General features: G+C 38.5%; 2 protein-coding genes across 2 annotated transcripts; both read left to right on the forward strand.

Moving 5' to 3' along the window:
• The first annotated feature begins 829 nt into the window (after positions 1-829).
• Positions 830-5835, forward strand: LOC117912944 (ABC transporter B family member 15-like). The gene is made up of 8 exons (XM_034827763.1): positions 830-1012; positions 1203-1257; positions 1673-1857; positions 1936-2393; positions 2658-3198; positions 3284-4442; positions 4566-5223; positions 5319-5835. The coding sequence occupies exons 1-8, from the start codon at positions 830-832 to the stop codon at positions 5692-5694; spliced, it is 3615 nt and encodes a 1204-aa protein (XP_034683654.1). The 3' UTR covers positions 5695-5835.
• Positions 5836-9356: 3521 nt separating this feature from the next.
• On the forward strand, positions 9357-10916 carry LOC117910953 (protein JINGUBANG). The gene has a single exon (XM_034825129.1). The coding sequence runs from the start codon at positions 9429-9431 to the stop codon at positions 10725-10727; it is 1299 nt and encodes a 432-aa protein (XP_034681020.1). The 5' UTR covers positions 9357-9428; the 3' UTR covers positions 10728-10916.
• The last annotated feature ends 5996 nt before the right edge of the window (positions 10917-16912 follow it).

Here is a 16912-nt window from a genome sequence, read left to right on the forward strand (position 1 = left end):
AAATTCATAGTGTGGCACGGTATAATAATTATGTATGGTGGAAGATTTATAAAAAAAAAAAAAACTTAGGATCGATTAGGTATTGTCTTGTTCTGGCCCATCCCAATTATATATAAAATTAATTTTAAAAATTAATTTAATTTAATTTTTGTTTTCTTATATATTATTATTATTATAATAAAATTTATTTTCGATCAAATAAGTTAAAAAATTATAATATTTTAATTATTTATAAAATATATTTATTTTAATGTAATTAAAAAAATTTAAATAAGGCAGGATGGATATGATGGGGGAATTCATCCAACTCTTGTCCATTTATTTGATGCTTGATTCCGGGTACCCATAGTTCATAGATTCCCCTCATTATAAGAAGCCCTTCAATTGATTAAGCTTCCAAACTATTCCAGTTTCTGCCAAAAATAAAAACCAAATATCTCTGGGGCATCTACCAATGACTGAGTAAAAGATGAGAGTTACTAATTTCCAAGAGTCCCACAGCAGCCAAACGGCCAAAGAGAAACCGCAAAAGATGAGCATACCTGGTTGGAATTATGGAAACCAACATCCCAAAATGACTAACTGTCAAAACTAGGTGCCGGCTAATCTGAAGCGTGCCTTTCAGATAGTCCACTTGATAATAAAAATGAAAAGAAGAATAACTAAGGGCGGCTTCCTCTACTAAGCTCTCTGATACTGTCACATGGGTATTTGTGTCCGGTGTGTTTGGACAGTGAAACAACATTGTTATTTGAAGAATTCGGATGAGGCTTGATCAAACTAGAGAGGAGGATTGAGGCCTGGAGGTCTGTTTTACGTAGCATTCGATATGGGGAGGAAAGGTGGGATGTTCCGCTATGCCAATGGCATAGACATGTTGCTGATGCTGCTTGGAACTCTGGGTAGCATTGGAGATGGCTTGATGTCACCGCTCACCATGCTCGTTCTCAGTGATGTGATCAACGAGTATGGAGATGTTGACCCATCTTTCTCCATCCAAGTGGTGGACAAGGTGCGCCTAGAGTGTTTTTACGTTTAATGTCTCTATTAGTAAAAGGGATCATCATCTCAGATTATCATATATATAACCTGATAGACTTACAGAAGAGTGTGAAAGATCTCAGGCTAAAAATCATCAAATCAAGGTCTTAAGTTTCATTTTCATAGCAAATTGTTAACAAGCTACTGTCTCCTTTTTACAGCACTCACTCTGGCTGTTCTGTGTTGCTATTGGAGTGGGAATATCTGCTTTTATTGGTATGTATAGTTAAATTACAACATATTAACAGAACCGACCCAATTTCTTTTCTTGTAATTCTGTTACCAATCATTCCATGAACCCATTGTTTTCTCGAAGTTAAAGCTAATGCTAGGAACTTATCAGGTTTCCAAAATTTTTCTCATCACAACATTGGAAAGACCAGAAGTTTATTTAGGCATGAGTCACTTGGTATGAGCGAAAAACTCAAAACCTTTTTAGATCAGGCAAGTAGAGATCAAATTTTGGTATTCCATCATCCTTAAATTTAGCATGTCGAGTATTCAAATCTGTTAGATTTTCTCAGTGAAATACAATTAATATATAGCATCAGCAACATATGGGCTAGACAAATGTTGAATTACCAGCATTTCATATTCTTCATACTGTACCTGTGTGCATTCATTTTTGCAGAAGGAATTTGCTGGACAAGAACATCAGAGAGGCAGACATCCCGCATGAGAATGGAATACCTAAAGTCAGTCCTCAGGCAAGAAGTTGGTTTCTTTGACAAACAAGCTGCTTCTTCTACTACCTTCCAAGTCATATCCACCATCTCTTCTGATGCTCATTCAATCCAAGATGTTATATCTGAGAAGGTTTCTGGTTTTCTCAAACACCCTTTTCTTTTTCTTCTTCTTCAGTAACATGACTTACGCATTTTTTTGTTGTTGTAGATACCCAACTGCTTGGCTCACCTCTCATCATTCATCTTCTGCCTCATAGTTGCCTTCTTTCTTTCTTGGCGATTGGCAGTTGCTGCTCTTCCGTTCTCGCTAATGTTCATCATTCCAGGGGTAGGATTTGGAAAGCTAATGATGAACCTGGGGATGAAGATGAAGGTAGCTTATGGGGTTGCAGGTGAGATTGCAGAGCAAGCAGTCTCATCAGTCCGAACAGTTTATTCTTATGCGGGGGAGTGTCAAACTCTAGACAGGTTCAGCCATGCCCTTCAAAAAAGTATGAAGCTTGGCATAAAGCTAGGATTCACAAAGGGGCTGTTGATAGGAAGTATGGGAACGATTTATGCAGCTTGGGCTTTTCAGGCTTGGGTTGGGACTATTCTTGTTACTGAGAAAGGAGAGGGAGGTGGCTCTGTTTTCATTTCTGGAGTCTGCGTCATCCTGGGAGGACTGTGAGTTACTTTTATTTAAGCCTGAAAATAAGTACTATTATTTCTTTTCATGATTGTAATTTATTATGTGTCTGTCTCAGTGGAATTATTCCAAACAAATCAGGAATCATTAACATACTCAGGATACTCTTGAATAGTCTTTGAATTACTGAAATATACTAAATAAAACTGGGTTTGGGAAATGAACAAATGTTGTCTAAGGCTATTCACTGGCCTTCAGCAAGATCATGGTCAGAACTCACAATCTCAATCTTGCAAATTCAGGTCTATTATGAATGCACTCCCAAATCTCTCTTTCATCTTAGAGGCAACAGCTGCAGCCACCCGAATTTTTGAGATCACTGACCGGATTCCAGAAATAGACTCTGAAAATGAAAAAGGGAAAATTCTTGCATATGTGAGAGGAGAAATTGAATTTAAAGAGGTTGAATTCAGTTACCCATCAAGACCCACTACCAAGATTCTTCAAGGGTTCAATCTTAAAGTGAAAGCTGGTAAAACAGTAGGCCTTGTTGGAGGTAGTGGTTCGGGCAAGTCCACAATCATTTCCTTGCTTGAAAGATTCTATGACCCTGTCAAAGGAAATATTCTCCTGGACGGACACAAAATAAAGAGGCTTCAGCTTAAGTGGTTGAGATCTCAAATAGGTCTGGTCAATCAAGAACCAGTCCTCTTCGCCACATCCATAAAGGAGAATATTCTGTTTGGCAAAGAAGGAGCTCCATTGGAACTTGTTGTAAGAGCAGCTAAGGCAGCAAATGCCCATGGTTTCATCTCCAAATTGCCTCAAGGATATGAAACTCAAGTAAGACATGGTTTTCTAATTCCCATTTCTTGGAAATTTAATTGCTGTCACTGAACTTTACTTTTGTGATCCATTGATTTCTCAGGTTGGGCAATTTGGAATTCAGTTGTCTGGAGGGCAAAAGCAAAGGATTGCCATTGCAAGGGCTTTAATAAGAGACCCAAGAATCCTTCTTCTTGATGAAGCTACAAGCGCTTTGGATGCAGAGTCTGAAAGAATAGTACAGGAAGCACTGGATCAAGCTTCCTTAGGAAGGACAACAATCATGATTGCCCATCGCCTCTCGACGATCCATAAGGCCGACATAATAGTGGTTCTTCAATCAGGAAGAGTGGTTGAATCGGGTTCTCACAATGATCTGATCCAGATAAACAATGGACAAGGAGGGGCCTATAGCAGAATGTTGCAATTGCAGCAATCAGCTATGCAAAGTAACTCCAGTTTCTATCGTCCAGCGGATGGCACAAGCCATAGCAGAACGATGAGTGCCCAGACTCCGGTAAGCGTGACCTCAAGCTTGCCAAGCAGTCCAGCTTTCCTCTTTAGCCCAGCATTTTCCATTAGCATGGCACCCTCCATCCAACTGCATTCCTACGACGAAAGTGACAGTGAAAACCTGGAGAAATCTTCTTACCCTCCTTGGCAATGGCGTTTGGTGAAAATGAATTTACCAGAGTGGAAGAGAGGCTTGCTTGGGTGTATAGGGGCTGCAGTCTTTGGAGCAATTCAGCCAACCCATGCCTATTGCTTGGGAACAGTTGTCTCAGTCTACTTCCTAAAAGACGATTCATCCATCAAATCACAAACCAAATTCTATTGCTTCATCTTCTTAGGCCTGGCGGTTCTCAGCTTCATAGCAAATCTCCTCCAACATTACAATTTTGCAATCATGGGAGAGCGTTTAATTAAAAGAGTGAGGGAGAAGATGCTTGGAAAGGTTCTTACATTTGAGATTGGGTGGTTCGATCAAGATGAGAATACAAGTGCAGCCATCTGTGCACGGTTAGCCACTGAAGCCAACATGGTTCGGTCGCTGATTGGAGATCGTATATCATTGCTGGTTCAGGTTTTCTTCAGTGCTTCTCTCGCTTTTATGGTTGGATTAATAGTCACATGGAGATTAGCTATTGTAATGATAGCCATGCAGCCTCTACTCATTGGGAGCTTCTATTCGAAGAGTGTTCTGATGAAGAGTATGTCTGAAAAGGCCCTGAAAGCACAAAATGAAGGAAGCCAACTAGCAAGTGAAGCAGCTGTTAACCACAGGACCATCACTGCCTTTTCCTCTCAGCAAAGAATGTTGGGTCTGTTTGGAGCCACAATGGAAGGCCCCAAGAAGGAGAATATCAAACAGTCATGGTTTTCAGGCTTTGGTCTCTTCAGCTCACAGTTTCTGACAACAGCCTCTATAGCTTTGACTTACTGGTATGGAGGGAGGCTAATGATTCATGGATTAATAACCCCAAAGCACCTGTTTCAAGCTTTCTTCATCCTGATGAGCACCGGTAAGAACATTGCAGATGCAGGAAGCATGACTTCTGATTTGGCCAAAGGGAGCAGGGCCATGAGATCTGTTTTTGCAATCCTAGACAGGCAAAGTAAGATTGAACCTGAAGATCCAGAAAGAATCATGGTTAACAAGGCAATTAAGGGCCGCATAGAACTCAAGAACGTATTCTTCTCATACCCAACAAGGCCTGACCAAATGATCTTCAAGGGGCTCTCTCTCAGAATTGAAGCTGGTAAAACAGCTGCACTTGTGGGAGAGAGTGGTTCAGGAAAATCCACTGTCATTGGGCTGATTGAGAGGTTCTATGACCCACTCAGTGGATCAGTACAGATAGATCAACATGACATCAGGAGCTATAATTTGAGAAAACTGAGGTCACATATTGCCTTGGTGAGTCAGGAGCCCATTCTCTTTGCAGGAACCATCTATGAGAACATTGTTTATGGGAAAGAGAATGCTACAGAAGCTGAAATAAGGAGGGCTGCACTTCTTGCTAATGCTCACGAATTTATAAGGTATGAATTCACCTTATACTCCAAGCTGCTAGAAAAATAAAAATTAAAGAACAATTTTAATTCCCTTTTGGCATAAATATACTTGTGTAATGCAGTTCTATGAAAGATGGATACAAAACTTACTGTGGAGAAAGAGGAGTCCAGCTATCAGGGGGTCAGAAGCAAAGGATAGCACTCGCTCGAGCAATATTGAAGAACCCGGCAATCATTCTTTTAGACGAGGCAACCAGTGCCCTTGACAGTATGTCAGAAAATCTAGTTCAAGAAGCTCTGGAGAAGATGATGGTTGGCAGGACTTGTGTAGTTGTAGCTCACCGGTTATCCACAATACAGAAGTCGGACACCATAGCTGTGATAAAGAATGGGAAGGTTGTGGAACAAGGCTCCCATTCTGATCTACTTGATGTTGGACATGGCGGGACTTACTACTCTTTAATAAAGCTACAGGGCAATCATTCTCCTTATCGGTGAGCCAAGGCAACTGTTCTTCGGAAAGCTATGCTTAGATGATTCTCAAATATGAATATTAGCATTACAAATGGAATATGACCTCTTCCTATCTTAGCAGCCTACCTTTATGAAGTTTCAGCATTTGCTTACCCTGAAGGAGCAGTAGACGACTCCAATAGAAGTCCCTGCACAATGATATGAATAATTCTATATAATCTATGACCATCTAAGCAATATTCTGAAGTTCAATTGCATTCATGTAAGGCTAAGAAGGACGTGGCTTAGAGTCAGTCACAAGAGGCTGGTTGAGTCGTGTGTAGTCGAAGATCAAAATTTCAAAACAATGGACCCAATTCAACATATTCTATATAGCGCCGCCACATTACTACCAATGAAGTTTTTAATCATACGTAGGAATGGCAATTTCGCGGGTTTTTCGGGTCACCCGCCCCGCCCCGCCCCGATTAGAACGGGTATGGGAGCACAACAATCGGGGATGGGACGGGTTCAGGTTTTTTTAAAAAACCCGAATCGGGTTCGGGGCGGGATCTGGTTTAGTAACAATATACCCCGCCCCGCCCCGAATATGGAATTACAATTTTACCCCCCATATATAAATATTTACTTCCTATCCTTTCTGGTCTTCCTCTCCCGTTTCCTCTCCCGTTTTAGGTTTTTTTCTCTCGTTTTAGGGTTCTCGTCCCTGGGGTTGTTGATGAGAACACAAGCGATGATGGAGGCGGAGCTATCTCGAATCACCTGAGACGACCTCATCATACTAGATTGCCTTGACCCCTTTCTGTACCAGTCTCCAATGTGAAGAAATGGCTTCCGCAAATCCCTCCCATCCTCGTTCTCGTCCCTGAAACTCATCCCTAATATGCAATCAGCAACTCAAGTGTTCGTCAAAATGCTAAAAGATGGTGTGTTTGGGACAGTTGGAGTACTCAATGCAGAAATCATCCGAAACTGCCATTTTCTCTATGGGAATCGTTTTAGGTATTTTTTTTTTTTTGAATGTTGATTTTTTGGTTTGGGGTTTTTTTTTTGTAGTTTTTGGGCAAACGATGAAAGATTTGAATGTTGATTTGTTTGGTTTGGGGTGTTTTTTTGTCAATTTCTGGGCAAAAGATGAGAAATTTGTTGGTGATATTTGGGATTGTCCAGATTTGTAATCTGATAGCAACAAGGTGGTTTTTTTGCTAATTTATTCTCCTCATTTCAGCAGTCTGTAACTCATTTCTTTTCACCTGTTTTTGGGCAACTCGGGTTGGAACGGCCGGGGATGGGATTTTGATTATTATTTCAAAACGGGGATGAGATTACATATCCCGCCCCGCCCCGGGTTTGGGACGGGGATGGGATTTATTTTGAATAAACGGGACGGGGTTGGGATGAGGGCGACCCGTCCCGAACCCGCCCCGTTGCCATTCCTAATCATACGAGTAGAGATTTAAGAATTGGATGGTAATCCACTTCTTTCATTTTTACAGCACATTGATTCCAGCAACCCCCAACAGAGTGAAGTTTCTTGGCAACAAATAGCAGGGGCCTCTCAGTGAACCCATATGAAAGGGTGGGTAAACAATATAAATATAACGTAGTGCTTGGAGGCATCTATGGAATGGAGGCCCAGTGCTTCCATTTAACTCTCTAATTTGAATTTTAATATTGGAGATATCCGGTTAAAATACCAAAAATACTATTGAAATTGGAAAATGACATCCTCAATCAATTTTTCAAAAAAGTGGCCCATCTTGGACAGTTTTGCCCCTATTTGTTTTCTTGTAAATGTCATTTTCCATCGAATTTTTTTTATATACACCACAAAATCATAGTTAATAATCATAGTTTTAAATTTTTTTAAAATATAAAACTATAATTAGTGACTACGATTTTAAATAAATTTATTTAATTTTAATTTTAAATTATAATTGGTAATTGTGATTATGTGACTTTGAAAAAAATTCAAAATCGTAGTTATAGTTGCAGTTGCGGACGAAGTAAAAAAAATTCAAAACATTTTTAAGAAAAATTATATTTATAATTTGATAATTATTTTGAGCCAGGATCCAAATCACCCTTCTATATAAAGATCACATTCTCCATACACATTATACACATCACATCTTGCACTCAAGGGATTGATAAATCAAAACGAAATCCACCGATAGAGATATGCTGCAAGTGCCATGGAAACAAATATTCTTGCCAGCCTAAAAGGGGCCACGATCCCAACCAACATTCCATTTAATCAAATGAGAACACTTCAAACATACATCCATGGAAGTGATAATAAACCCACAAAAGAGAAAAATATGATAAGCTTTTGTACTAAATATCATTATATCTAATCTTCATCATCAGCAATTACAGATCTTCATTTGGATGTAGCTATGTGTCACTACAAAGGCGCATATATACCCTTCTCAGTGACAAAATTTAAGGGTTGATTAGTATTGGAAGGAGTAATGAGAACTTTTCTCTTTGTAAGCTATTGTTCATCTCACAATAAGGTTTGTCATTTTTTGGCTAAATGGGTAGTAATGGCAAAGAGGGAATATACTTTGCTAGAAAATATTATAAGCTCTCATTTTGACTACTATAAACTTCAATTTGTGTGTTTCTATGTGGGTGGGTGTGTGTGAGAGACGTAGATGAAGCTAAATTGCTTTGATCAAGAGACTTAAGAGATTCAATAGGCATTATGGAACTGCATTTTGAAAACATTCCAAAACAGCCCCTTTCTTTCTTTGTACTGTCCTCTTCCAAAATTCATATTAAAAATGGTAAGGAAGGATATTTATGCACTAAGTAAAGATATTTAGCAGGAAGTGGTTAATCATGCGTAGCAAACATCACACACAAAGACAACACTAAAAAGGAATAAAAAAGGTTAATCATTCATCACATAGGACAATGTGCCTTGTGAATTAATAAAAGCTTTCTAACACTATTGTCCTTATTATTGGCATAACTTATATTATCAATGTCACTGACATCATAACAACAGACTCCCTTGGGCGCAACCATGAAAGAAAATAACTATTCTATTCTATTTTTAACAAATTGATTTTAAGCATTGGAGTTACATTTTCATATTTGAAAACATGATGACATATCAACCATAAAAGAACATTTATGGCCTTACCGGTCACTTCTACTTCCGTCATTAGTTTGTATATACACTGTGTGTTTGTTGTAGGAGAAGTATTGTCTTATGACTCGAATCTCGATGACCGGGCCAAACCCCCCTAGAAGAATTATGCAGCTAAAAATGATTAAAAAAACAAAGGGTGTGTGTAGTGTTTCAGTTTCGTGCTACATGACCTTGCGTGGTTTAGATTGGCGAGCGATTCGAGGCAGCTTCCATAATGAAACAAAAACCCATCCTTACTTGCTGTTCAATGAGAGACGCCGGACGCGTCAACTACCCACGCGCATTGATGTGAACTGTGGAGGGTAGAGCTACTTGTGATGTACAGCTAAGCTGCCCTTGAGTCCACATGTTCATCTCTCAAATTACCCAAACATCCTCAAGCGTTTACGAGTCGCGATTTCATTAGAGGCTCTTCACTGGTTACTGTACCTTCCATTTTCTTTTCCATGTCATGTCCTTTCTCGTTCGCTCGGAACCTCGGACAAAACGTACCCTTCCCTCTCTCCACGTGGCAGGGCTTTACTTCTCCTTCGGTATCTATATAAATACACACGCTCACTCTTTCTTCGTCTCTCCCTCTCAATGCTATGGCGGCATGAGGGTCCGATCATGTCTACCCGCCTGGACCTCCACTGCCGATGACTCTGTGATTTCTCTTCCAGAAATCCAAAAATCGTTCCCCAAACTCTTCGCCTCCGATAATAGCAGGTCCCCTGAAATGTTGGGCAGCTTGTCGACCTCCGGAGAGACCAGCTGCGATAGTGGCCTCCAAAGCAGTCTTTCTCTCCAAACTCTGCCATCTGTTCCCTCACTCCAAAAACTCTCACCCGAAGCCCTAAACCTCTCCGTCTCTCACCTCTGCGTCGCCACTCTTAAGCCCCGCCCTGTCCACATCGGTTGCCTTGCCGTCTCCGCCGACAGCCTCTATGCAGCTTCCGGCAATCAAATCCACGTCTTCGATTTGAAAAACTACGCTCACTTGGATACATTTAACACTGATGATTCCTCTTCTGGCTCAGTGAAGTCCCTTGCTTTCTGCGACGGAAAAATTTTCACTTCTCACCAGAACGGCAAGATCCGAGTCTGGCAAATGACCATCAGTAAACGGCACCAGCTAGTGGCCACTCTCCCCACTGTTAATGACCGGTTACGACACTTCATGCTTCCGAAGAACTACGTAAGTGTCCGACGTCACAAGAAACGGCTCTGGATTGATCACGCTGACGCCGTTTCCGGCCTTTCTGTTTCAGACGGTTTCATCTGTTCCGTTTCTTGGGACAAGTGCTTCAAGATATGGCGAGCCTCCGATCTCCGCTGCCTGGAGTCTGTCAAGGCGCACCAAGACGCCGTTAACGCCGTCGCCATCTCCGGTAACGGAATTATATACACAGGATCCGCAGATTGCCGGATTAAGGTCTGGGCCAAAGCGTCAGGGGAGAAACGGCACACTGTGGTAGCCACCCTAGAGAAGCACAAATCGGCCGTCAATGCTTTAGCATTGACCGTCGACGGTTCGATCCTATTTTCGGGGGCTTGTGACCGTTCCATTCTGGTGTGGGAGAGGGAAGACAGCGCGAATCACATGGTGGTTACGGGGGCGTTGAGAGGGCACAGTAAGGCCATATTGTGCTTGATCAGCGTCTCTGATCTGCTCTTGAGTGGATCAGCTGATCGAACGGTCAGAATATGGCAACATGGAAGTGACGGACGTTACTGTTGCCTGAGCGTTTTGGAAGGACACGAGAAACCTGTGAAGGCGTTGGTGGCGGTTTCCGATGGGGAATCGAAGGTCGCCGGTGCAATCAGGGTATTCAGTGGCAGCCTTGACGGTGAGATTAAGGTGTGGCAGGTATCCGTTTCTAGTCACCATGGTCCCTTGACCCCGATTTTCTGAATCGAAATAATTTTATAAAATAATGATAATTATGACTTGGAGGGCGTTGATTGGTTGGTTAATTTTATTATAAATCCATGTATAATTAATTAGTCTCATTTTTGTTGTGAAGCATTTAACAAATAATGACAATAGATGAGTTGGCCAACCATTGTCACCGAATCAATTCATTGTAACCATTTCACATCAGGTTGGTTGATGGTTCTATGTGTTTAAGCTCAATTAAGAGTGTGTTTGACAGTAAATTTATAAAATATTTTTAATTTTTTTAATACTTAATGATAAAAAATTTCAAGTACTAAAATGGTTAAAAACATTTTTTAAAATCACTATAAAACGATGTTCTAAGTTTTTGTTTCTTATGTCCTAATCAACATTTTTATTGTTTCTAAGAAGTATAGTTGACTTTTTAATTTTTTTAATTTTATTAAATACTTTATTTTTCTTCTTAAACATTTTAAAAAATAGCTCTAAATTTGGAGATACAAATACATAATTGCCAAGACCATGTTTGTTCACAACAGAAATCATCCCAAAATGGTTTTATTTGGAAAGGTCGCGATATTGCTACACATTAATTTCCATTATAGATCTGAGGTAGGCCTGGTTGCCGTGCATGACGCATCTACATTGTACACAATAACCTTTTCCTCTTGGGCTCAAAATGAACACGTCCAACGCCACACTTCACTTCCTTTTTAAATTGCACATTTGGAAATCTTGTTTCCCTTGCCCCTTTGAAAACCTGTGTGTCATTCATTTTCTATTTTTCTTGTTGTGGATCACATAAAACAACGTTGTTAACCAACTCCCATATGAAAAACACCCGTTGGTGGGTGATCACGAGGTCTGCTCATGAATGCTTTCCCCACATCTGCGCCCTAATTACAATTCTTGTTTTTGGCTCGTTCAACTGATCCTCTCAAGTATTTGAATTGATTTCTTCCAAAAACCAGAGCCCTCAAAGCCCCAGCAGCTTCCAGGGTTCAATCACATGCATTCTGCTGATGGCATCACACACATCATCGGGCAGAGTTGGATTATGATTCCCACTACACAGCTTAATTCAAGAGCTACCCAGTGCTCCAATTAATTTATTATTATCCATCAATAACTCCATGAGGATCAAGGTCAACAGAAACAGCAATTAAACCTGTTGCCAAAGTAAAAATGCACGAAATCTACTCTCTCTCTCTCTCTCTCTCTGTTGAATAACTTTAATAGGTTAGATGATGCATTCATGACACTTCAAGCTTTTACCTTACGCAAGAAAATTGGTCATTGGCAGATTTGATATGCCTTTCAAGTCACAGTTTCCAGCCATGGAAAGAAAAAAGGGAAATGCTTTCAGTCTGAGTCTCATATGTCTCACCATTAAAAACAAGTAGTAATCGAAACTTTGGCAGGCATCATTTGCCTTTTCTTTTGGTTTTCTTGGTTTTCGTCTTACCACAATATCTTACACTACTTACAATCCCACACAAGACTACAAGTGAAGGCCCACCCCTCTGATATTCTCTTCTGATCTGAAGGAAGCTTCTTCTTCTTTATACTTGTTTTATTCTAAAAGCGATCGCATTGGAGTACAGCAAAAAAGTTCTGTCCAAGTGCATGAATCATGGCCATTCCTATCCCTGTTCCTTGTTTTATTTAGAAGAACTAAGCAAATGTCAAAAATAAAAAAGCAATGAGGCAGCTTGGTAATAGCGAGGAGTCCGACCACCATACATTATTGTAGTAGCAGTACCACTGTACCACTGTTCATAATGATATAACTGGAGCTCCTCCCACCATTGGAGGTAGAAAGAAAGAGATAGAGACTGGTGTCAGTAGTGCAAGTTGCCAAGTTGGGTATGTCGGTGAGGCTGGCAAAAAGCAGTCGGAACCATGGTCCAAAGTTCAATCCATGGATTCAAATTTAAGAATATTGATATTTTCACATCTTTTGTGTGGCCATGCACCGTTTGGACAGCCAATTGCATGCCGAGTTCTCTTGCCTCGACTTTATAAGTAAATGAATTGTGTCAGCCATCGTCACTAACACACACAATTAGTCCGCAAATCTTTATCTTTGATACCTTATATTTCCATTCTTAAACAAAAGATTCCACCTCCGTATTTATAAGTCATATAGTATGTTTTCTTTCCCGATGAAGTTTGGGTAATTAAGTGATTGTTGGAGTGTAATCCTAGATCAGTCTTATATTAAGTTACACAAAGATGTCGGAGGTAGAACTTTATGGATATAGAGATGATCATCAAACCACATTGAAATCTCCTTTTTTTTTTTCTTTTTTCTATTTATGCGTATGGTTGTACAATGAATATACATTGAAATTTAAATACATTAATAGGTCTTCTAATGCATGATTCAATGTTTCAATCAGACAAGCCTGCTCAGCTTCGTTTTGTCTTGCACACAATCCAAGCTTATATGTAGTGTTTTTTGTGTTAGCTGGTAGTATAAACTAATCTCAGTTTTCGCTTGTCTCCATGGGCTAATTAAATTTGTACCCCAAAGATTGAACCAAAATTTAATGGTAGCAGTTTCCTTTTTGTCTTGATATAGGGTTTATGACAGATTAAAAACCAATGATTTTAAATGAGAGGCACATGAAACTGTCTCCTTGTCCCCATTCGATCGAAGATTTAACTGCTCATTTCTATTAAACTAGTTTCCAATGATAGATTAAGAAATGATTAATTAAGGTCAAACCAAGACAAAAACTACAATTTTAAAGGCCTCCAAACCGTGTGCTAAGTACAAACAAAAGGAAAGAAGCAGACCATTGATCTAAGCGACTTCTAAAGAACGGCTCATCAAGGTGTGGGTATGGCACTTGCCACATTGCCCAACAGAGAGAAAAACCACATTGAGAGGTATCAAAAAATTATTTTAGTAGTTTGAGGAAAAGTTAATATTTTGGCCTCACATAATAGAAAACGAACCATCAAATTTAATAGGAAAATAATTGTAGATGAGCGATGACCACAAGAATATCATATTGAACCATGTGCATTGACCTCGCCACCACAATACATAAGGGTGCTCCAACTTGCCAACTTGCTCATGCGACGCCTCAAGAGCCTGCTTCGATGAAGGTGAAAGGAGCTCTGCAGCCATTATAATAGAAATAGAGTACTACTTTGAAGGGTAGATTTCATATATAATAGTGCACCCTAGACTTTGGGACAATGAAAAAAATCAGAATGCGGTCAGTTTTTCTACAGAATTTGGTGTTGAGTGGCTCCCTTCAGTCAAAACAACCCATCCTTATCCAGTTATCCCTGTCTCTCCGCACCCACCTCCTGCCTTAATTATTCTTTTCCCAACCTTGCAAGCAAAACAAAGTAGTAGTCTATGCTGTATCCAACAATTCATTCTCTTTCTTTAGAGCAGAAAAAAGATGGGACAAAGGAGAAAGACAGACGGGTTTGATATCATGTGCTGGAAAAAGAGGTGGGAAGGTTGATTTGCCCAGCCCTGAAAGCTATTTCATTCATCCACGTTTTGCTTTCCAAGTTTTTCTTCATGGTTGTCGCTTCCCAAAAAAAATTCCCTCAGATGGAAAAACCCATTTTACCTAGCCAATCACGGTCCCCGCAACCCCAGGAACTATATACCCTAAACCTTTCCCTAGTTTTAAACCAGGAAATGCAACCAAATCACAAAGGTGGGGATAATTTGTTGATTAAAAGTTAATAGATGTGTCAAAAAGAAAAGAAAGGTCTGTTGCCAAAATTATCGAAAATAATTCTCATAGAATATATTTGAAGAATTATTCTTAAAAATTATGCTTAATTAGTGTGCAGACATTGCAAAAATTTCTACAACATTATTCATATTTTTTATCATTCTTATAACACTCTACATAAACATTAGCAAACATCTTAAATTTATTTTAAAAAATTATTAGTTTTCAGAATAATTTTTCAAAAAAATTATAAAATAAATTTTTTATAAGCTACAATTTGGATGCTTTTTTTTTTTTTTTGTTTTCTATTTTTAAAATAAAATAATAAAAATAATTTTAATATAAGATAATATTACAACTCTTGAAAGTTTATATGAAAAATGTAATGATTTTAAGAATTGTTTAACAATTGAGGTATAAAAAGGAAATTTATGTCAAATTTAAAAAAGTTTAAAATAATTTTTAAAGAAATAAGATAAATATATACTTTATAAGTTGGAAGTAACAAGAAATTTACTTTTGTACAATAATTTTTTATTTAAAATAAATAAAAAGGTGTTTTTAAAAAACTTATAATATGTTTCACAGTAATTTTAAAAAATATTTTTAGTTTTTTTAACATTTAAATGATAAAAAATTTCAAAATATTAAAAAAAAAAAAAAGGTTAAAAACTGATTCTAAAATCACTTTTAAATATATTCCTAATTAACAATTTTTTATTGATTGGTTTAAAGAAAAGTTTCAAAAAATGCCGGATTGAAAATATGTTTAGGGAGTGAGAGTTGGTGCTTGATGATGTCATGGAGACCAGTCTGCAGGTACAATGTCTCTCCCTCTTTTGTTGTTTTAAGGTCAAAATTTATCTAGTCATGTATCCATCACCAAGCATCAACTAGCAATACGCAAGACGAGGAGTTGTTGGGAGACCAATCCAACCATGTTACACCTTCCATTTACTTGTAAGAGTTCCAGTCGAAGCCTGATCACATCATGCTCCCCACATAACTATGAGTCTATGACAAGGAACATCTAGCATTGAATTTATGTCACTCGAAGAAAAATTTGGCCAAGGATTAGGATACAAGCAAAGTGTTTATCCCAAAGCAGGTTGACGCCATTCAACAAATTCAAGTCCAGTGCCCCTAGCCAGTTTTTCCGCCTGCCACTTGTACTTTATAGCAGTTGCGAGAAAAGGTGACATTCCAATGAATCTCAAAGAACTCAACTAAATGAAGTTGATTTTTTCACATTTTCTTATTTTAATTGAATTAATTTGATAAAAATCAAAATTTTAATTTGGCTTCCAAGTTACCAACACTTGAAGCCAATATGAACCCGACTGACTCGAAACCAATATGGTGCATGATACTACTTGAAAAATCATATGTTTTGTTGATGATAAACAACCTCATCTTTTGAGGTAGAGTAGTTCATACATATAAGAGGAAATTCATCATTGGAAAACCAATCTAAGATAGACACCTATACACTTGAAAATTATAAGAAGACAAGGGAGAAAAAGTATAACAAAAAGCTAGAAAATATTTCTAGAGCTGTAAAATTTGTTGGTGAGGCCCAATTTCGTGTGGACCACCTAAGAGGGCTAGACCAAAGATAAGTGTGAGCAACCTCCTTATGCTTATATTCTAACACCACCCTTCAAACTTGAGGGTGCCGTAACCACACTATGTTTGAGAAAACGAAAATGTGTTGAAGATCTAACTTTGGTTAATCCATAAGCTATTTGTTCACAAGAAAGAACATAACAAATCTCCAAGTTTTTCTCCACAACCTTATTTTTCATAAAATGGATGTTTAACTTAATGTGTTTTGTCTGAGCATGATAAATCAGGTTGGCAATTAGAGAATTTACACTTTGATTATCACACCAAATGATTGGACAAGAAAATATATCAAAATCTAGTTCATGAAGAAAAAACTCTAACCAAGCTATTTCAACATACTTGAGTGAGGGTTCTATACTCCGATTCTTATATTCACCTAAGTTAAATTGTTTAAATTTACAAAAAAAGAAAAATATATCATTAACCCATTCTCCTACGGGCCAAAAAAAGATGGTGACTACCTTAGATTGATATAGCTAAAATGCTAACATCTTGGTTATCTTATCCTTGATGCAACAAACATTAGAATGAAATTCAAGGCAAACATCATCATCTATTATTAGTTTTCACATAATAAATTTTTGGTAATTGTTAGAACATGAAGTATATTTTTTAGAGACAATAAGGGTAATTGTGGCCAACGGATGGTAAATGAGTGTCTTACATGAGTTTTATCTGGTTAATCACCATTACCTACCAATTGTGAGACATTTCTTACCATACTCAACACTTCGATTCAGATTCTTCAAGTCTCCTATCACATGATTTGAAGCTCTATTATCAACATACCAATTTGGATTCGCAACCACTTCTAGGGAAGCAATAAAAGTTGATGGTTATGTCTTGTTTTGATTTGGAGTTGTT

Source organism: Vitis riparia, chromosome 1 (assembly GCF_004353265.1).
Source record: "Vitis riparia cultivar Riparia Gloire de Montpellier isolate 1030 chromosome 1, EGFV_Vit.rip_1.0, whole genome shotgun sequence".
In the NCBI taxonomy this organism is placed as follows: Eukaryota; Viridiplantae; Streptophyta; class Magnoliopsida; order Vitales; family Vitaceae; genus Vitis; species Vitis riparia.

Excerpts from the sequence above, each read along its gene's own strand:
- LOC117912944 (XM_034827763.1), top strand. The coding sequence starts at position 830 with ATGGGGAGGAAAGGTGGGATGTTCCGCTATGCCAATGGCATAGACATG. Across the intron at positions 1,013-1,202 it reads CCATCCAAGTGGTGGACAAG|CACTCACTCTGGCTGTTCTG; the intron begins GTGCGCCTAGAG and ends TCCTTTTTACAG. Across the intron at positions 1,858-1,935 it reads AAGATGTTATATCTGAGAAG|ATACCCAACTGCTTGGCTCA; the intron begins GTTTCTGGTTTT and ends TTGTTGTTGTAG.
- LOC117910953 (XM_034825129.1), top strand. The coding sequence starts at position 9,429 with ATGAGGGTCCGATCATGTCTACCCGCCTGGACCTCCACTGCCGATGAC.